Source organism: Ceratotherium simum, chromosome 20 (assembly GCF_057802395.1).
Source record: "Ceratotherium simum simum isolate JZ-2026a chromosome 20, ASM5780239v1, whole genome shotgun sequence".
Taxonomy (NCBI): Eukaryota; Metazoa; Chordata; class Mammalia; order Perissodactyla; family Rhinocerotidae; genus Ceratotherium; species Ceratotherium simum.
Window position 1 is genome coordinate 42,649,288 of NC_141919.1, and position 21,977 is coordinate 42,671,264.

At 40.1% G+C, this 21,977-nt stretch overlaps 1 protein-coding gene across 1 annotated transcript in view; it reads right to left on the bottom strand.

The window, feature by feature from the left end:
• Nucleotides 1–21,977, bottom strand: part of ELAVL2 (ELAV like RNA binding protein 2) — a 129,781-nt gene that overhangs the window by 25,986 nt on the left and 81,818 nt on the right. Inside the window, exon 4 of the mRNA XM_087444686.1 lies at nt 11,572–11,675. Coding sequence (XP_087300812.1) covers nt 11,572–11,675 — 104 coding nt within the window. The remainder of the gene's footprint in view (nt 1–11,571; nt 11,676–21,977) is intronic.

Here is a 21,977-nt window from a genome sequence, read left to right on the forward strand (position 1 = left end):
CAGATAAAGGAAAAGAAGACCTCTCCAGAGCCAAAGAAAGCTTTATCTACATATATTTTGTGGACCTAAGTTATACAACTATGAAAAATTTATTCAATAGGTAATTTAAAAGGAATAACTCATGAAATATTACTGAATGTTTTATAACTTCAAACCTACCAAGATATTTTTCTCTCAACACGATTAGACATTAGAGAATAATCACAGGGAAAGCTTTTTAAATGAACTGATTTGTAGGACTAACAGTCTAGTTCAAAGACAATCCCTCATTCTCCAAGTATCTATTAGACACCTGAGCGGCACAGTCCCCTAAACAGCTTTACAAAAAGTAATTACTGTATTCCTAAAGCCTTCTGTATGACAGTTGTGAAGATTTTTACAAGAAAAAGGCTTTTTAAGGAAAACACAAGACAACCTAAACTGTACACAATGAAGAGACTGATCACTGCCGTGCACAGAACTGCTTCAGGACTTTAAAGAGGGGCCGTTAACAGGGATAACCACCTTTACCTTTGCTGTAAGACAAAGCGTTCTCCTGCTTCAGACGTGCAGAGGCACCTCACTTTACCTTGAGAATCCAGTCCTGCAGTATTTAATTACACTGTCGGGAGCACCGAATGGTCTGGCACCATGCCCTTTCCCCGGGTCTCGCTGATTGATAGCATCAATAACATTCACTGGCTGTAATTAAACCGCCAAACAGTATCCCCTTTGCCACTTGGTAGATCAATGTTCTTTAATACTCAAAGAACAAAGTACAAAGGTGAGAGGGGTGTTTTTAGCCCTCACCTTCACAGTTCATTTGACTTTGTGAGCCACAGGAGCTTGCAGACAATGCATATTTCACAATTCCCCAAAGACACTGGTTAATGACGAAGAACACGAAGGAAAATCCTGCAATTTGGTGATGAGAATTTATTAACCCATTTTTGCGAATCTGAACACAAGGCAATGGTATGCACTGTGTTCACATAGCTCTGGGACAAAATTCAGTTTACAGATCAAAAGGTTTATAAATTAAGGTGGCATACAGTAAACTTTTTTCTTTAAATATTTATAACATGCTATGTGGGGGAGTTCTTATGATAATAGAGCAAATTCCCATTTATTCAAACCCTGACCAGAAAGTTCAAACATCCAGATACTGGGAAGGGTGTGGTTAGGAGCCTATAAATATGAGACAACTTTTTATTGCATTGTAAAAGCAGCTTCCATAATTTAGGGATTCACAACTACCGTGGATCATATCATTCAACCCCCAATCTCTATGCTATGAAATACCCATTTTAAATGAATGGGCCCCAGAAGAACCGTACTGGAAATTCCCCACTCTCAGATTCAAATATTAAATGATGTTTATGTACCTGTAATGCTAAAAGTATGTAATGACATTCAAATGCTCAGAAAATGAGCAAATTGTGTGTGTCTGTGTGTGTGTGTGTGTGTGTGTGTGTGTGTGAGAGAGAATATGTATTATTTCTTAAATAAGTCCAGCATTACATTCATTAAAAGTGTATCTGTTAATCACAAGCATACCAGATAGTTTATGATAGAACCCACAAATTAAAATCTTATTTACATGCAGATTTGTTTTGAAATAAGCACCACAGACCAATCCAAGGGCAAATCATTCAAGTCCACTAAATAATGGTTCTCGGATCAAACCACCACCTGTTAAGAATCACCTGCAGTGGTTATTAAAATATAATTTCCTGGCATCCCTCTGCAGATAATCGGATTCAGTAAGTCTTGATTGGGGTCCAGAAATCTGCACTTGATCAACCACCCCACCCTAGTGGTTCCGATGAACACTGAAGTTTTGGCAGTCCCTAATGTAGAGGGATTTTAAACAAGTAATCCTCCAACTCCCGGGCATCTTTGGGTTTCCAGGAGAGCTCATAAAAATTACAGAGGTCAAGCCCTCCTCCTCGCCACCCACTGATGTTGTTTTCCCAATGAGTAGGACAAATTCCCAGGCAGCTTGCAAAGAGTATATGTGAATATGAATCACCAAATACAGAAATGTTAAATAAAACAAAGCCCATAAAACTCATCCAAAGGTATTTCCACGAATCAGACTGGCTGGACGTGGCTCAGCTGGATTAGGGAGCCCATCAGCCTAGCCAGCTTCTGCAAAAGGCTGCTGTCCTTGATTTAAGAGGTTGGAGCCGCTCTCAATGACTCCAGAATCTCTTTAGGAATACGAACAGGGTTGTTTTGCGTAAAGCCGGCAGAAACAGTCGAGTTTCTAAATAGTCATTTAATAAAATTTCTGGGAACTAGAGCTTTTTCGGAATTACCAGTTTCCAGGACCATGCAGAAGTTCTGCCTTTCCTTGTATTTCCCCCTGCTCACCCAGTGTCATTTCAAGACTCATTAGCAACCCCAGAACCTATGCAGGAAGGATTCAACTTCTCACTCCCCTGGGGGGAGGTAACCTTATACTAATGACATAGTGTATTAGCATGATTTATTGATTTTTTTCCCCCAAATCCACTTCTCTATAACACAAGGTAACTAAAGTAATTTTTTAAATATCCAACAAAATTAAACCAAAGAACTAAACACAGTGACTACTTTCTTCAGAGTAAAAGTAGCTTTTTAACCCCTCCCCAACGAGATTTCTAAAATAAAACTTTAATATAGAAAAGGAAGATTGAAAAACACTGAATATTCTTGATCTCTCTCCAAAAGTAACAGGCCACCACAGTATTTTCTACCTCTAGATGTCAAGCAAAACATTTCACAAGAACTGTGTAGCCTGGGACCATCTCCACCACTTTACAAAAGAGAAAACTAGACCAAGAGAGCACTAGCAGAAACAAACCCAGGACTTGTGACTCCAGGTCCTGATGCAGCATTCAAAGCAGTTCTTCCCAGGGAGAGGCAGACAGGGACCAGATTTCCTGTATTGTTTTAAAAATACAGCGCTCTCTCTTGCTTGCCCACAAACAGTATATCAAGAAACTTCCCAGAGTAATTCTGATGTAGTACTTGTGGCTAAGAACTGATGCTAAAGGCACTGATGGAAAATCTGGCTGAGGTGGGAGCAAAAAAAATGGACCACGCACGTTTTTCTAAGGAGTCTACACAAATTTAAGGGAGACAAATGCACTCTTCTGTAATTTTTAAACTAGCATCTAAGACTCGCAAGAACCTACCAGAAAAATATTCTTGAAGAATGGGTAGTCTCCTATAAAACAGAGACTCAAGGTTACTATAATAATTCTTTTACTGTCCAATTACCTTTGAAATACTTAAATCGATGTTAACTCACCTATCTGCTAAATACGATCTCCAGATACCAGTTTTCTTCTCAAACTGAAGGTCTGGCTGTCTCAAGTGACCTTCTGAAAGGCAGGAGAATGTTTCCACCACTAGGCACAGCTCCACTCCCTTGCACCTAACAAAGACCTGATTCAGAAAGTCTCAAGAAGCTAAAAAAACCCTGACTTAAGATCCCCAAGAGAATATTCGGTTTGTTTATAGTGGTATCTACAACCAGGTCCTAAGCAAAACACTTGAATGTCAATAACGTTAAGAGAGAAAGAAAACAATAAAAGCTACCAGCATCAGCCAACGTGACTTACGTTTCCCGTCCCAGCAGTGTTATCAGCTGTATGAAACAAGGCCCTTAACCTAAGCTTCATTTCCTCGGTTAAAGGGAGTATTTGCCTACATGAGACTACTGTTGTTTTTGCATGAATCCAGACAAGACGATAAAAGTCCTATGAAAATGCTACAAAAAGCTGATACAGCAAGGAATTAAAGGGCTCTTCTTCTTCAGAAGTTAGCACACCTAACTTGAACCTCTCTAGCTAGCTTGGTAGAACAGACAAACCATCAAACTGACCTAGCTCTACTTCTCCAGAGCCATAAACGTACGACAACAAGCCCTAACCTACGCTACCCTTAAACAGCAGAAGAGTTAAGCAGACGAGCGCTAACAGAGATGCCTTTGCTGATGCACATTTATGAAACAGGCAGGAAAGGTGGAGGCACACTTGGGTGTCCAAATGAGCTATCAGCTGCCTCCTAAGGCAGATGGTTCAGTCAACTGCTGAGCCTCTCTCCACTACCACGGCCCTCCGTGGCTCAAGAGCATGGATGGGCAGGAAGTGAGCTAGGACACTGCCACCAGGAACACTCCTCCTCACCCTTCCCTCTGTGCAGGCGCAGCCTCTGCTCCAACAATCGTGGAAAAGTATCTACAGAAAAGTCATTCAGAGAATGACAAGTTATTGCCCTCTGGGAATTTTGAAATATCCAGTTCCCACTTTGGAGAGAGCTTGGAAGAAGCAGGAGTAACACAACAGGCCTGAAGTGGGGACAACCAAGTTCTGGACCCTGCTAGGGCCCCCACCCATACTCTCTAGGCCACCCTAGATAAGTAACAACCTCTGGGGCTTTTTGTGTTTTAAAAAAAGTGAAAAATCAGGGCCAGCACCAGTGGCCTAGTGGTTAAGTTCGGTGTGCTTTGCTTTGGCCATCCGGGTTCGGTTCCTGGGCCCAGATCTACACAGCTCTGTTAGCAGCCAAGCTGTGCTCGTGGCCCACATACTAAAAAATAGAGGAAGATTGGCATGGATGTTAGCTCAGGGCCGATCTTCCTCAGCAAAAAAAAAGAAAAAGCTGACAATGGAGCATTCCACAAAACATACAATGGACATTACACAAATAACACGTTACTCGAAAAAAAATCTGTTATTCTTTATTTCAAATAAGGACTGTGTACTGGACTTGACATAGATATAGGAAATTGATTTAAATGCATGGAAAAGTTTCTGATAATCAGATGTAGCAATATACTGTCGAAACCAGGCACATAACTCTAGAAAGTTTCAGACCATGAGTTAAAAATGAAGTTAGAAAAACATGCACTCAGTCTGAATTTTTAAAAACGCAAAAAAAAATCATTTACTCAAAGTTTCCATTTTTGCCTCCCCTCCTCGTATGTACTTTTTCTTTTTTTTTTTTAATTTTATTTATTTATTTATTTTTCCCCCAAAGCCCCAGTAGATAGTTGTATGTCATAGCTGCACATCCTTCTAGTTGCTGTATGTGGGACACAGCCTCAGCATGGCTGGAGAAGCAGTGCGCGCCCGTGATCCAAACCCAGGCCGCCAGCAGGGGAGCGCACGCACCCAACCGCTAAGCCACGGGGCTGGCCCCATATGTACTTTTTCAACTCTTTTGTCCCTCCACAAATAGAGATCTGAGCAGCTAAATAGCAAATTAGGTTAACATCTCAAAAGTTGTCCATTAATTTGAGGCCTGTCCTTCAGACTATTAATTCCAAATTTTCCAAATCTGGTCAAGGTAAAAGGTAAATGATGATCTATATGCAAATGTTGAGATGAGGGGTAGTTTATAGGAGATGCTTTATAAATTTGTGAAGCCCACACTACTTCTACAAGCCTGTACATTTTGTATCTTCACGGAAAATAAGATCAACTACATAACCCAAAAGAACACTAGAGTGGCTTGAGATGCTCAGAGAGATGTGGAGTTTAAATACAAAGCAGACCTTCCCCTCCTAATAAATACTCAACTCCAATCCCATCACTGCTCTGCTCTGAACTCCCGCGGTTCTCCCTCATCTACAATATAAAACCATGACCCCTTGGCATGGCACCCCTACCTCTCATGATCCCCAAGTGCTCACATCTGCATTACTGCCCCATCCTGCTTTCTGCTCCAGCTAACTATCTGGTCCCCCTAACATCTGCTTTCAAACTTCCCTACAAAAGCATCAACTCTCAGCATTATTGCTATTATAAAAAACCCACTTGTCTCAAACACCCCAGAATGGTGCAACAGATATGCTAACCAAGCACCCACCAGGTGGCAAGCCCACAGCCTAGCATCACTTACATTCCAGTTTCCAGGCCCTTTCCTTCTCTACAGTGGGGAGCCAATTTATGCAGTACCTATAGAATATTTCCTAATGGGTAGAATTAAATTTTATAAAATAACTTACAGTGATAAATAAAACCAACCCCATCCTCTATGATCCTGTACTAAAAAGAAGGCTGAGCTAAAAAAGCGTTTCCCAGCACAAATTTTACTGTGGCTCTTAAACTTTCAGTAGTGGTAACGGGAAACAGGTACAACTGTTATCTCCTCAGGACAGGGTGCTGCATTTCATCACTAACTCACTCAATCACTAACTCAATCACTCTATATGATAACCATGAGTCCATTAAAAAGTTACATCTTTTCTTAAAATGCAATTTGGCAGACCGTGAAAAGTTAAAAAAAAAAAAAAAAAAAGAGGCTGGTAGTATACATTCTCAGTGATGAATAATTCATTCAGTTTACAGATATAAATGAAAACTTAAATGGTTAAGAGACTTGCCCAAGATCACAAAGCCAGTTAAATCACTTTAGCCATGTCAGGGACGGTAAGATTTCAGGAATGTAGCTTTATATTCCTCCTATATTAAGGACACAGTTCATGCTAAACAGAAAAAAAAGTCTGTGAAAATGATAGTTACTAATTGAGAAAAGGATAGGCTACTTAGGAAACTGTGTAAATTTAAGAAATAATTAAAAGCAACACAATAGCTTAGAATAAAGGTTTATTAGCTTTATTTAATTGCTTTCCAACAAACTGAACACTTTAAGGAATAGATATTACTATTGGTAATTAGTATTCCAATTTTTTAACAGTTTTTCCATGTGCTTAAATGATAGTTTAATTGTTTTAATACTAGAAACTTCACATTAATGTATATCAATTAATAATTTTTATACAAAGGTAAAATTGAGCCTGGTCTATGTCTGAATGATTAAGAAAAAAATCTGTTTAACCAAAACCAAATTTAGGCAGTTTTTCTATGCTGGTACTATTTCCAGACATGTTTTTTTCTTCTGTGGGCTACAGAAGACATGGATTTCTAGGGGTACTATCTATCAATAAAAATGAAAAGTTCTATTCCTTGAGATAAGAGCTCCTACTTTCAGAGAAAGCAAGCCCACTTACGGGAATAATAAAGCTTCCCAGGCCCCTGGTAGAAGGGGTTGAAGCTGGAAGAGATGCTGGGAGTCAAAACATCCATTTCACTGTGTGCATGATAATCATCTATTCATACCACTTGATGGGGGGGGGGGGGGGAAGCCTGTAAGTATTTTTGGAAATGAATGAGTTTACTCTGCTAATCATGAATTTAAGTCCAATACCATTAACCTAGGCAAAAATACATTTTTCCTTAAGGAGGGGAAAAAAGTATTGGCTTGAAGCCATAAATGTTTCAGATAGTGTTGAGATTTTATCAATACTTGAGACCCTCTAAAAACAAAATAAATGGAGAAAGAACATGAAGCCTGAACACAGTAGTCACAACCACTGAGCCCCTAGACAGCCCACAAAATGAAAGGTTCCCATGGGGACCAGAGAGCTCTTGAAGAGAGCCCCCCAGCATACAGTTTTGACACTGCCATGAGAAGGTTTTCTTTCCCCCTGGATGCCTGCATTGTTCAGACACTACCTTTTCACCACCCTCCCTAGTATCAGACGTTAGAAACATCTTGTAATGTTCATACTCCACGTACCATCTCAATATTAGAGACCACGTGGACAGGCTTTAGCTGTCCCGACTGCCTCCCGTGCAGTTCAGGGATGGTGTGACGTCACCAGCAAGGTGAGCTGCTGGGACAACCACCCAACCAGGAAAAAAAGGGATCCTTAGGAGAGGAGAATAACCCCCTGGAAACTTTAATCTATGAATGCTACTACTTCAAATAAATAAATATCTTTCTAACATAAGGTGAACATATTAAGTTTTTCTAATTTATAAGCCACAATTTTTAAAAAGTAAAGACTATATGAACTACTTTTTAGTCCAAATGCTAAATTATCATTCAGTACACTCAAGAAAAAGCATGGTTAATATTCCAGTTAAGAGAATTATCCACAAGAGGATTATCAACACAAAAGCTGGTAACGAACTGAACTTCAGCTGCAAAAATACCAAATATTTAGCAAACCTGCCTATTCAAAAAAAGGTATATTTTGGTGGTTCCTAAGCACTAGATCTTACATTTGCTGTCACAAATTACCTGGAAAGCATATTAAAAAACAGACTTCTGCATCTCACCCCTGGACACTGATCTAGCAGGTCTGAAGTGGGTCCTGGTATCGGTATTTCTAACTCATTCTCCTTGTGATTCTGATGCAACCAGGTTTGGGAATAACTGCCTTAGGATTTCGTACAGCCTGAGGGACTTTGCTTCACTCATTGCAGAAATACTGAATATCTGTCATTTATTCAACACACCATCCATCTATTGCACAAAACCCTACTGGGCTAATGCTATTAGGAAGCCCCAGGACAAACTGCTAAATAAACCACCTCTCACAGCACTTGATTCACTGTTTCAATATCCCAATAAGTAGGAATTCTACCATACATATAAATGCTAGTGGGCTTGGAAGACATAGAAATCTGAAGGAGTACACAAACACTTGTATACTTGTGTATAATGTATATATTAATTAATCTACTGTAGCGTTCTAAAGGAAAGCATGGTGTCATGGCAAGCGTTTTGGTGTCGGTATCAAAAGACAAGGATTTGAGTCACAGTTGTCTTCAAATGCCTGGTCTTAGTTAAACTATATGACCTCCAAGGTCTCGATTCTTTTATTGGGGGCAGAGGGTAGTGCTTAAGTCTCCGTTATATATGGGTCCCTTCAATCCCAAAACTTCTGTGGTTCCTCAGGGTAAAAAGAACACATTACAAAGAAAGGGGAACCCAACTCAAGCTGGAACAACCCAGCAAGGCAGCAGCTGAAGGAAGGACTTCAGATGGACTCCAAAAGATGGGATGGCTGCCATTAAACTAAAATGAGTGGGAAAGCTCCCAGCAAGTGGGAGCTACGTAAGCCAACTCCAGAGGCTGGGAATACGACCAGCTTGCAAGTGAAGAACTTGCACGGTCTGACTACCGTGAAGAACAGTAATAACACTGGGTCACCCCAAAGTTAAGCCAAATGACATGGTAAAAACAGTAGGGAAATACAAGAGAACTGTGAGTGAGAAGTAACAGGACGAAAGTGGTGTTTTTGTAAGATTAGCCTGACAGCCACCACCAGGAGGGACTGGAGGAAAGAAAAAGAGACTAATTTATAGAACAGGGAATGGTAAGGCTCAAAAGCAGCTTCCAAAAGATACTCAAAGCAACGAACACTAGAAAAACCTGGCTCAAGATGGTGTATAAGAACACAGACATGTCTAATTGAAAATAAGAAAAAAAACCCAGAAGGAACAGACAAAAATGGTGCTACACAGTTTTGGAAAATGGTCTGCTTTGCCTCAGAGAAATGTGGGCCAAATTGAGGATACCAGCTGTTATCTGATATTTTTGCAGGAACCGAATGGGGGCGGGGAAAGAAGTAGCCTGCTGCTTACACCACCCCCACCCCCATTTCAGAAAATCAGAAGAGAAGTAGCAGATGTCACAGAGTAAAAGCCACAAGGCATTACTGTCCTTTCTTCCCCAATTCTGCCTGAGCAGCTGGGCCCTGAAGAGAAGGCTGGGTGATGGACAGTGAAACAGCAGCTGTCACCAGTGGTCTCTTTACAGGCCACAGACATTTCTTCTGCAGTGACCTGCCTCCCCTGCATTTCTACCTTCTTGTGGACCTACTGCAAAAGAACTGACTTTTAGCAAAAGAACGGACTCACTAGAATGAAATAAGGGTGGTTATTTCTGGAATGGAAAAAAGGGTATGTCCTGAAATGAGCCATTCCAACTATCTATTCCATTTTCTTCTTAACCACAACTCAGGACCTCAAAACTAAGATAAATTAGCAGCAATCCTGGAAATCAATTTAAGCTGGAGAGGCTCGCAAAAATCTGCAGGATAGAGCACACACAAAACAATCTGAAGGTAAGTGGATATTGGATGTTTTCTTTTTAAAAGCACGGTTATTACTTAATAGTACTTGTAAAAGGTTAATCCCTGTGACACAAACAAAAGTATGCAGAGAAAGAAGTGTGGACAGTTAGAAAAAACAGTCCAGACTGAAAAACCAACGTCCAAACAAACTTAAGTATTGGTGATCTCAGAATGGATTAGAAATCTAATTTTTTTCCTCAAATTTTCATAAGACAGTAACCAGACCATTTTCTGGCGGAAGGGTGATTCTTTTCCTAGGACATTTTCTTGATCAAGAAACGTGTAGAATTCTTGGACATATTATACCAAGTATGTTTGGGGGCCACTGCGTACAGTTTCCTTTAGACGAGACAGAGCTGTGAGGTGTTTCTCCTCTGGGCCAATAAATATAAAGAATGAGATGTCAAAACTACCCAGGGCTAACGAACTACCTTAACTGACAACTCTGAGAGAAGCAACTTTTAAGCACAAAGATGACACTGCATTTCCAGATACCTGAAAAAAGGAGCAGAAATCTTCTAGACAAGTCTCTAAGCAAGACGGATGCCACAGTCAGCCTTGACTAACTTCCCGCCACCACTTCAGGCTATAGTCTGAGATGACTTCTTAAATCAAGGGTGGAAAATAGGTTGCAACTTGAGTCAATTGATAGAGGTTGTCTGGAACGCTATTTTGAAAAATATTTGGGAGCCACATCTAGACCCAGTAAGAAAGACTGCTGTGATTGATCGGCAATGTCCACGCTGGGCAGGAGAGAGAAAATTGATGGCACGTTTACTAAGAGTTTGCCAGCGGCAACGTCCCTTTTATTTTCTAAAGGAAAAGAAGTCTACACTGCAAATTGGATTAACTTCTTATCCAGAGAAAATCTACATCAGAATTTTAAAAATTCACAAAAGCGGAAAAATATCCACAAAATTATTTACCATTTGTCTTGAGACAAAAATATAACAGGAAAAATAACGTGTGAGGCATGTAAGCTCTCCTAGTCAATCTCCTGAAAGTAAGGTGAACCTGCCAGAACATAGTCAAACCACAGCCCCAGGACCAAATCCAGCCTGCCTCCTGTTTTTGTATGATCCATGAGCTAAGAGTGGTTTTTACATTTTTAAATGATTGGGAAAAAATAAAAAGACTATTTTGTAACACATGAACATTACATGAAATTCAAGTTTCAGGGTCCAGAAATAAAGTTTTATAGGATTGTGGCCATATCCTTTAGTTCATGTAGCGGCTATGGCTGCTTCAAGCTACAAGGGCGGAGTCAAGAAGCTTGACAGAAACGATGGCTCACAAAGTCTAAGATATTCACTACCCGGCCCTTTACAGAACAAGTCAGCCAACCTCTGTGCTAGAAGATGGTCTGAGGCTTCTTCAAATTATAGGGCAAGTAATTCTCTTTCAAGGAAGGAGATTTAATTCAGTAGGCTTCATAAAATACTTTCTTTTCTAGAAAGTTCCTGCTCTATCCCTTTGTTAATACACCAGTGATTACATATAGCACTCACGAATAAAGTTTCCCCCATCAGGCAACAAGCACAAAAAATTCTGCTATGCCTCCCAGAGAAGTGTCTATATGGGCACAAAATAAATAAAGGAAAGAACTATAATATACCTTAATTTTTTTAACCTCTGTTCTGCAATAAACATAAAAAAAAATTTAAACATACTTTTATTGTTTTGGTTTGAAGTCTCAATCCATTCAGGGTGTTGATAGCTTTTTCTGCATCCTTAGGGTCAATGTAGTTCACAAAGCCATATCCCAAGCTCTGCCCTAGTGAAAGGGAAGGGGAAAAAGGCATACATTAGTTCTACACCACTGATGACAGAGATCCACTTTCACTCTGGCACATGGTCTTCTCATTAACACCAGCATATTTTCTCAATAGTAAAAAGAAGTCTACATCAATTCTTCTAGAAATATACATGTGTTCTTTTTCCCATTTTCTGTCTAGTCCATTTGCAAGTTTAAACATCAGTTAGAACTCAGCAAGCTGTGCCGCTTAAAAAACACACATCCCCAAAGTCTTCCATCATCCCTGTCTTGGCTGAGCCAGGGCGCCCAGCAGCAAGGCGATATTCAGCTTCAGAAACCGTGGGCACGAGTCTCTGCCGAGCTGCTGAGTGGGCTTCATGACACGACTTTTTCAGTTTCAGTTTCCTTACCCACAAAATGGGAAGGCGGTAAGCATCGACCAAGAATCTGTCGTGTTCTATACACCGTACCCTGACAAATTTACAGTCTTTACCAAGTACAGTTATTTCAGAGTTTAAAAGGTGAAGAATCGTGTGTGTGCACACGTGTGTGTGCATGTACGTATATGTACATTTATTTTACAGGAGGGCCTCTTCAAATAAACTGAATCCAATTTTCTAAAATGAGCTGGATGACCTAGACAAGGAATACAGAGAAATATGAACACAAAGATTTATAGTGAGGACATCCAAACCAATGAGAACATGTGGGAAAGGAAGAAGAGAGAGCATAAACAAAAATAACAAAACAGAAAATTTGGAGGTGTGAGAGTTCCTTCAAAATAAGTCTTTTGTTGTTTTTCCCTATCATCCAAGGCCTCTTGCCCCTGGCTCAATGATGGCACAATTCTCAAAAAATGGGAGGTATCAAGGGGTTAGAACTAGTGGAATGCACAGATAAGTACTGTCATGAGCCACATAATGACGTTTCAGTCAACGACTGACCGCATATATGACAATGGTCCCATAAGATTAGTACCATATAGCCCAGGTGTGTGGCAGGCTGTGCCATCCAGGTTTGTATAAGTGCACTCGATGATGTTCGCACAGCAATGAAATTGACTAATGACGCATTTCTCAAAACGCATCCCTGTTAAGTGAAGCATGACTGTAAAGCCAATCCTTAAGGTCTCAATTTTTCAACTAGGGGAAAGTTTCTCCATTTGAAAAGGTGAGAAACACTACAGAAAGGTGACAAAAATGGACATAAAAAAGGTTTAGTCTACTAAAAGTCAAACCAAACTAATTGAGGGTTTCCTGGAAGATGCCTGTCCAGTAAAGGTCCAAATGCTTTTAATTAAATACGGTTTTTGCATCAATTTCATAACGAGGGCCTTTTTCTTGACAGGGCACCTTAGGTCCAAGTCATTATGAACAGAGGTATTTAGAACAGCCACTGTGGTTACCCTGACGTGGTTCCTTGTAACTATACCAAAAAAAAAAAAAGATGATGCTAAGTATAGCATCTAATAACCATGAAAACTTGCGACTGCATTTTGGGGACCACTATCAGAATCTGGGTGTTGTACACCTAAAACTAATATATAATATGTCAATTATACCTCAAGTAAAAAAAAAAAAAAAACTATTTAGGATAATCATTGCTAACTTATGCCCTCTTATCATATTGTAATTTTTCCTGTTTTTAAAAAAACGGAGTGGGGGAGAGCTCAAACTAATTCAGTTATTTTTTCTCACGCTAATCAGAGATTTTGTTTTACTCACAGTTCTGTTTTTAAAAAGCTGCATGCGAAACCACTGTATTTTTAGTCAGCTTTTTACTAATTTGACAAACATTTATCATGTGCCCACGGCATGCAGAGTGCCTCTTATGAAAGGTGCTGCAGTTCTATTGTCACTGAGCAGGATTCAAATGGGTGAACATAACAAAATCTGCTCCAGGCAGTAGTTTATGATGGAAAGAATATAGGTTTTGGGGACAGACACACAGGAGCTCCAATCCTGGCTCTGCGGTTCACCAGCTGTGTGACTTTAAAGAAGCTACTTAACCCCTCTGACTCATAACCTCCTCAATTCTAAAATGAAGATAATGATTTCCACCTCACAAAATTACTGCGATGAGATCTTTCACTCTTGATGGAAGTAGAGCATTCTAGTCAAAAGATAAAGCAAGGAAAAGTAACAATATATATCTACTATATGGAATTTACTATATCCATTTAAAATTAAATCAGGAAGATGCTACAAATACAATGGGGAAAAGAAAGGCAAGCTGAACACCGTGTAGTTTTGTCACACTGCTATTCTATAACAAAATAAATCAGATTACCAATTGTACCAGCATTAAGAGTCCATATCCCCTACGGACTGGCACTACCCTCACACCTGCATTTTAGCAGCTTCTAATCAAAGTGCTTTCTCAACCTTGGTTACACACTGGAATCATCTACAAAGCTTAAAAAAAAACTGATGCCCGAGTCCCACTCCCAAAGATTTTTATTTTATTGGTCTATTACAAAGCACTGGTACTACGTTATTAAAATCCTGGTGACTCTAACATGCAGCCAAGGTTGAGAATCACGTTTAATGGCAAGAGATAATCCGGGGCTACAAACCAGGCTTCTGGGAGCCCTGAGAAGGCCCGAGCGCTGACAGTCCAGGTAAGTGAAGAGACTCTGCAGATGCATTTTTAAGATATAAGTGGATATTTCTTTTCAAATCTTCATGTTATCATCACTTCAGAGAAACAGTTTATTGGCCTGTTGAGGGCGCTCTTGGGCACAGCAGTGCCCGCTGGAATTGGGTCGCTGGGTAAAGTGAAAAGCCTGTCCTGCCAGTCCCTGCTTAGCTGTCTCGCGCTCTGGCCTCTGAATTCTTACTCCTAGCACACCTGAGCATTCAAAAGCTTGCTAAATGAACAAATGAGAAGCATAGTGGGGATACGTATTTAACCAAAGAGATTATCTTCAACATCCCCATCAAACGGCCCATCCATTGAATGGGTCTTTGACCTGAACCCCTCAAGAAATCATGGCTAGTTATAATAATGAGTCAGCCAAATTTCTACTACCTGTAAATTGAGTACACTCAGACAATATCTATCCCCAAACGACCTCTCCTCCACGAACAAAGTTTCTCATTTGCTTAGTGGCATTATTAGGAAGAACACCACCCATCAATTCGAACGTGTTTGACGTAAACAAAATTTTACTATTATCCTAAGCAAAATAATATGAAAGAAGATATCTGCTGCTAAACGGCTGCTTTCCTAAATTCATTGTAGTAGATGCACTAACGTGTTGGCAACGGAACTACAGGGAAGTTAGGAACTTCACAGATTTTCATTTTACAGTGAGTCAAGTCAGCAAATATTTATTGGATGTTTAAAATATATAAAGGTATCACAGATAATACCAAGACAGGCAAGTCTCTCCCCATTCTCACCTTTTAGCTGTGTGTTATTTTATTGTTTAAATTTAGCCTCACATTTATCACACGAGATACTCATATTCCTCTCCTGAAAGGAAGAAATGCTATCCTAAGCAGGGCAAGGCCAATCAACTTCCTCACATCAAAAAGACAGGTTGGAACTAGTGGTCAGGACTTGAATCCCGAGTTCTCAAATGCTATGGTCTTCTTCACTCACTTCACAATTAGTGTATATCTGAACCCAGACCATCCTCAATACCCCTTACGTATAACGTAACCAGGCATTTTATAACAGGGTTCTACTACTAAAAATTGTTTTGAGACCGCTGCCCACTGTCTCAAATTCCTGTACTTCTTGTGCCAATGTCAGTTTCACTATATATAAATTTCTGTGCTGTTATTCATTCCTATGACAATGTAAATTGCATCTTATTTATATAGTGCCTATTTCAAGTTATTATAAGAGTGCAGATTTTTAAAAAAATAAAAGCAGTAGCAAGTCAAACGTCAAGAAACAATACTTACCCTGGATCCACTTTTTCCCACTTTCGTATTCATCAGCTAGTAATAGTCATAAACCACCAGGAAAGGCTTGGAAACCAAGCATCATTTATCCCTATCATCCCAATCTGTGTTTCAAATCATTCTGAATTGTGCACACTGACAATCCCAAAACCAAGAATCGCTTACTTAAAAAATTTATAAAGCTCTATATTTAAATCCCAAGTATAACCATTATGGAAACCAACACGATTAAAAGAAAATTCTGAACAAAATGACAAAGCGAACACTTTTCCAAAAGAGCCTTCAAGACAAATAAATCCTGTCTTTAGAAGCCAAAAAATTCCTTCCGGTAACTGAACATCAAGAATAAGGTCAACACTACTTGTCCTCAGCTCTCCTCACTAGCTACCTGTGGTCTTCTGCTCCTAGGGACTTGGGAATCATTCATCTAAGCCTTGGTCCTAACAGCCATGGCAGGGAGTCTAGAACTTCCTAGAGAGGAAGCTATCTGAAGAGTTACACAGCCTAAGACCTTCATGCAGGTACTGAAAACTGCAGGTCAACACCGCACATCAGCACAGGTATTCTGTACACAGTGTATGTGAATGCCTTTTGTTTTGCATCCTCCTTTTTAATCTAACGTATATGCCACAGAAAGGGATCCGTTCTTCACAAGTGATAGAAAAATCACTTGGAAACTGCTCCTGGCATAAGGAGAGCAGTTACAAACAGGCTGCTTAGAACCAAGGTCCAATGATGGGACAGCATTGAGTTGCAACACTCCACGGGCCTCTGAGCAGGACCGAGGCCCATCGAGAGCACGGGGTCAGAGCAGGAAGAGGAAAACAGGAAGAGAAGCCATTTAGTGACTAAGTGCTGGTGGGAAACACAGGAAACTCCAATTTATCCCAAACTGTGCATAATTCAAAGCTGCAGCCATTCCCTTGCCACCTACATTGCTTTTAATAGCATACTTTAATTAAAAATTTAATTGCATATTTTAATTAAAAATATACAATCTTCTGGACCCATTTAATTCAAAGGTCACTTTATTTAGTCTTTTCCATTTCAAATTACTACCAATGTTCAGAATATCAAATTACCCCCTCAGGTTTAAAGGTAAAGGCAATAGACCACCATAATTCTTGATTATAAACCTGGTACATTAATTTAATTTCATCCAACCCATATTAAGTGAGATCCCTCTCAACATGGAATTGTGGAAAACAAAATTCCAGGTTAAAAAAGAAAGTCATCCTACATGTTTCTCTCCAATCTTTAGCATTCATTTGTTCAACAATTATAGGAAGTCTAGTTTTTGTCAGTCCCTGAGGATATAGCAGAGACAAAAGGTTCCTCTTCATAAAGCTTACATCCTGGTAAGGATGGTAAAAAGAGACAAAAAAATCAAGTTTTACAGTGTATTAGAAGAAAATAAGGGCTAAGGAGAAAAAAGCACAGAGACGAGAGTGGGGGATGGGGGGTCAGAGTGAGCCTCATCCTGCAGGTAACATCAGATCCAAGACTTGAAGGACGTAGCTCATAGTCCACTAGGGAAGCTGTGCAAGTGGATTTATTTCAGTGCAAGTTCTACCCTATGGGGATCGCACCCTGCCAGCTCTACCAGCTGAATCTGCCCCTCCTCCCACCCCATCGGCATTAGCACGGGTCTTCACGTATTATTCTAACTCGGATTACTGCTACAATAAACCCAACCCATCACTCCTTCCCTAGACTCCTGTTAACTCCAAAACTCTCCACCATACTGTTGTCTGGATAATCTTCCTAAAAGACAAATCTGATCATGCTCTGGTTTCCAAGATTATCATCAGCTTCCTGCTTACTTCCACTGCTCCTACACCTAGACCCTAAAATGCACCTTCACTTCTCTGCGCCTGGAGCACACATCTCCAACCGCCCAACTCCCATATATTCTTTGCGGCTTTCTCTGAGACCATTTCCTGCCACAATTTGTCCCACTCCCAAAGCACACTGTTCAGTGTTTCACCCTAGTCCTCCACAGCCCTTATATTATACCTTTATCCTAGTGCATACAGGTATTGAGTCAATTTGGATGTCTCCCCCCACCTTCAGACTGCTGAGCAACGGCAAGCTGAGCATGGTTCCTGACACAGAAGACCCTAGCACAGATTATTAACATGTTCATCGAAAGAATGAATGCATGAAGAAGCGAGCTAAGGAATGAACAACAAACGATGAAACAGCCGTCTGCCTTCCAGGAGCCTATGGTTTAGGAGAGAGATGCCCTTATGAACATGCTCCCCAAGTCCCTACATCGCACCAGATGGATTACAGAACAAACGAGGACAAGATGCTCCAACGTTACAGTATTCTGTCTTTACAAGAGAGTGATGTGAGATATATTTTTTACATAGCTCGTGTAAAATTTTTCATATGAAAATTTTCTGCAGATACCATTTAAATGAAATCTCGATTTAAAAAAATAATGTCATCTAAAGTAATTTGATAGATTTACATAAATCTGTTTCACAAATCTGTAAGTATGAATTATGGGATGTCAGCATATAATTTTGTTGAAAGTGCTTTTTCACTAATAGAATTAAGTCTGCCGAGACTATTCATGTACAAGTCAAATAAAATGCAGAGTGAATTCTGTAAAAACCTGGTAGCTGAATCAATAATAAAAGGTGACTGTGCTGATTGATGTGTATCTATTATTTCATTTAGAGCAGTAGTAATGTTTTATGAAATAAAAACGGACAAAAGCAGCGTGAAATCTTTTTTAAATCCCATAGTTAGCAGAAACAGGTCACTATAGTGCTCTTTGACAAGCAGGACTATTTGCAACCTGAGGTCTAATAATGTAACACTTGGGGGAAAAAAGCAAATTGACAAAACTCAGTCTCCAAACACGGCCCCTATATAAAACTGCATCCCTAAACAAACCAAAAAAAATAATCTGATTTAGGAAAACAAGTTTTCACTCCAAGGGGGAAAATTTTTGTTTTTAAAGACAGACCCACCACTTTCCCTCAATGTTAACACCCTTCTTTCCTCCTCCCCCAAACACACAATAAAGTTGCAAATGCGTTGTATTTCTTCAGATGGACTTCCTGTTCTTGGGCACTCGTTATGAGTGTCTGTTCACACAGGCTGTGCACTGCAACTCTGGCATCAAAGCAACATGCACCAGACTTTACAAAGGAGCTTTCTTAAGATCTCAGATCCCATATGTAACAAAACCATGTGGGTAACACACATCAAGGGAAAGGTTCGAGAGAATCTTAGAACAGAGGGATGCAATCTCCTCTAGTCATGTTTCTCTGCAAATTTTAATTCCTGACTTAGCCTGAATCTCCTCAAATGCAGCATGCCAGATGCAGCAGGTCCCTCCACTTAAACACTCAACTAACTGAGGTCAAATTAAACAGGTCCTCCTCGCCGCCCTCTAAAGAGTAAGATCAAACTGTGAGCCACAGGACTGGGGAGATCCTAATACTCCAGACCAAGCCAGCCTCCCTGAAAGCTCGGATCCTTTTTACCAGCTTCCCAAAGGACATTACCAGGGATTATCACAAGGATGGAGAATTCAACCTAGATGCTCACATAATACAGAAAACAGATGGCTCACTCAAAGACTCCCCTTCCACCCAAATGCTAATAAAGCTAGCCCGAGACTGAAATGCCCCAATATTTTTACATGGTTTTCAGGACTTCATAGATAATATTGAGATAATATAGAAGAGTTTACATTGTAACTTTTCTGCTGAAATCAAAGTTGTAAATAGTGATAATTTAGTAAATATTACCTAAGCAGCCTCATTCTAGAGGGAGCAGTTAATATCCTCAGCACCAGGGCATTTTCCTTTCAAGTAAATTTTAATGGCCATTTCTATCCTCTGGTTATGCAACTGGTAGAGCTCTATTTTCCTATAGTTTCAGACCCAGTAATTATGAATCTGCTGGCAACGCAGCACGACCTTGCTTAAGTTGGCGAAACTGTGGGTTCTTAATACATCACGATTTCAGACAACATTAAGAACTCCCACACAATTCAGTCTTAGGCTACCAAGAACGGCAGCAGCATATTAAATCCTCTAAATTCTAGAGTACTGCATATGGGCACTAAGATATCTTGCCTCCAAAGACCAGCAAGATTAGGAAAAATGATCTTTATCTCAAGTGGGAAAATAAACCAATTCCTCTAGTATATGCATCTTAGGATACGACTTGAACTTGGAGCAGGCTCTCCAGCTTGAGAGAAAGTGAGGGAGAAATTGGAGCGTCTCCACACCACAGTTCAAACAAAAGCCGGTTCTCATTACTTATTGATTTAAGTAGTTGCTCTGAACGAAAAATCAGCAGTTCTACCTTCAAACACTCCGGCTGCCACCGTGATGAGAGCAAAAGCCAAAAAGCTGTCAGATGACCAGAAAGTCAGACCATACAGCTCAAAGTGAGGACAGTAACATACTCTGAGCTACGGCAAAATCGACGTTCAGTTAAAGATCCGAGTCTGCTGCAATACTCTCATTTCTTTGTTAATTATAATTAATTTCATACAGATTCTCCCCACACACATATACACACACACAAAGGGGCTTGTGTTATCTGCTTTATCTTGTGCTTACTTAAAAGACAATAACGTTGTTCAAGTAAATATCGCAGGAGATGAGGGCAAAGGAACTGTATTCCTCAAAATATTATTGTGGTAAAGAGGGAAACCAGATAACAACTGCCATAGTAAAAAGGGCATCTGCTGTTGCCTGCACTACCAGCTGGTGTCAATCTACACACACACACACGCACGCACGCGGATATCAGTACGCAGTCCATCAAAGAGCAGCACGGCTTCTTAATGTGTTTCTCTCCTTGTAAGAGATCATTTTTTATCCAGCGATTGCAAGAAAAAAAAATTAAAAGCCCTAAGAACTATAATTAGTTCAGTGCCCTTTTTGAAACTGTGTCAAAGCATCTTGCAAACCACTATGGAGAGCAACCTGTTTTGTCCAGAAGATGGGAAACATTCGTCAGACCATACAAATCCCACCAGGTCCACATAATAAAAAATTCTTGTTAGAGAGGATAAATTTTCTTCTTGAATACATAATGGTTTTTAAAAAAAGATCTCTCCCTCACCCAAAGTTAAAGTTCACCAGCCTTCCAATATGAAAAGCTCAGAAAGTGTGTGGGCAAAGCCTGTTCCCACCACCCCAAAATTGCCTCAATCTACCTTTCTGGAAGCAAGCAGTATCACTGTCTAATTATAAACTGCTATCAAGTAACTGATGAGCCTTACATTACACATACTCATATTTAATTCTCACAACAAAGCTCTGTGTAGACACATCTGTACCCATTTTACACAGATATAAATTTGGAGGTCCAGAGATGCTAATCAACTTGTCAAAGGCACACAGCTAGCTGGTAAATGGTAGGTAGGTTTCGAAGCCAGGACTGACCTCTCCAAACCTGGTCTTTCCAGCATACATTTCATTGCCTTCGGCCAAGTTTGGGAATTATTTTGAGGCAGGGTCCTCTGCATCCCAAGTTCACAACTTTCCAACCAAGATAGTCATAATCTCCAAATACACCTGCTTTTTTTTTTTGTCTTGTTCTTTTCACGTCATCAATTGACTAGAACTTCACTATCCTTTATTAATCCATCAAGACACTATGTATAAAAGAAAAAAAAAAAAATCCGAAAGAAAAGGAAGTGCCTCCTGCAGGTACACAAACGACTTAAACCCTCAAAACAAATCCGTCATTACAAAACAGATAGATGAGAGGTATTCACATTATAAAAAGATTCATTTAAAACACGACTTGATTTGCATACTCCTTTTCCAGAAACTCAGAAAGCATTTCTTATGGCTAAAGCCAAACATGTTTGCTACTGCCAAAACTGTCTCCCACACAAGACACTTCTCTCGTCAGCAGATTGCATTCAAATGCTTTCGTACACGTAGCGTGGTTTCCTAGCTGAAGAAAAGCAAGGGGGATCAATACCACATGGTCTCCACCCTCTAAGATCTCAGCTCAAAAATGTAAAGCATGGCAGTGAACAGGGCAGATGCTAACACCTAATGAACGTGGAACACCTACGGTTAGTCACTGGGTTTCAGGCTTAACCAGCATGAACTTGAAAAAAGAGAAGTATTTAGTTGGTTGAAACATGGGAGATGAAATTTAAGAGTTTCTTGACAGAGAAATTAAGGAACCAGGCATATGGAGAAGAGCTCCTTTGTAAAGCAGTGGAGAGGAGATGGTCAGACCAAAGGCACGCTGAACAACAAGAGATGTGTGTGGAGGTGAGGAAGACACCCTGAGAACAGGGGCGCCCCACGTGACGGTCAGCAGTAGTTAAGCTGCAGGATGCACCAAACAGGGAGGATGACAAAGACAGACATGAGACAAACCTAAGGAGGTTAAGCTTGGGAGCCCG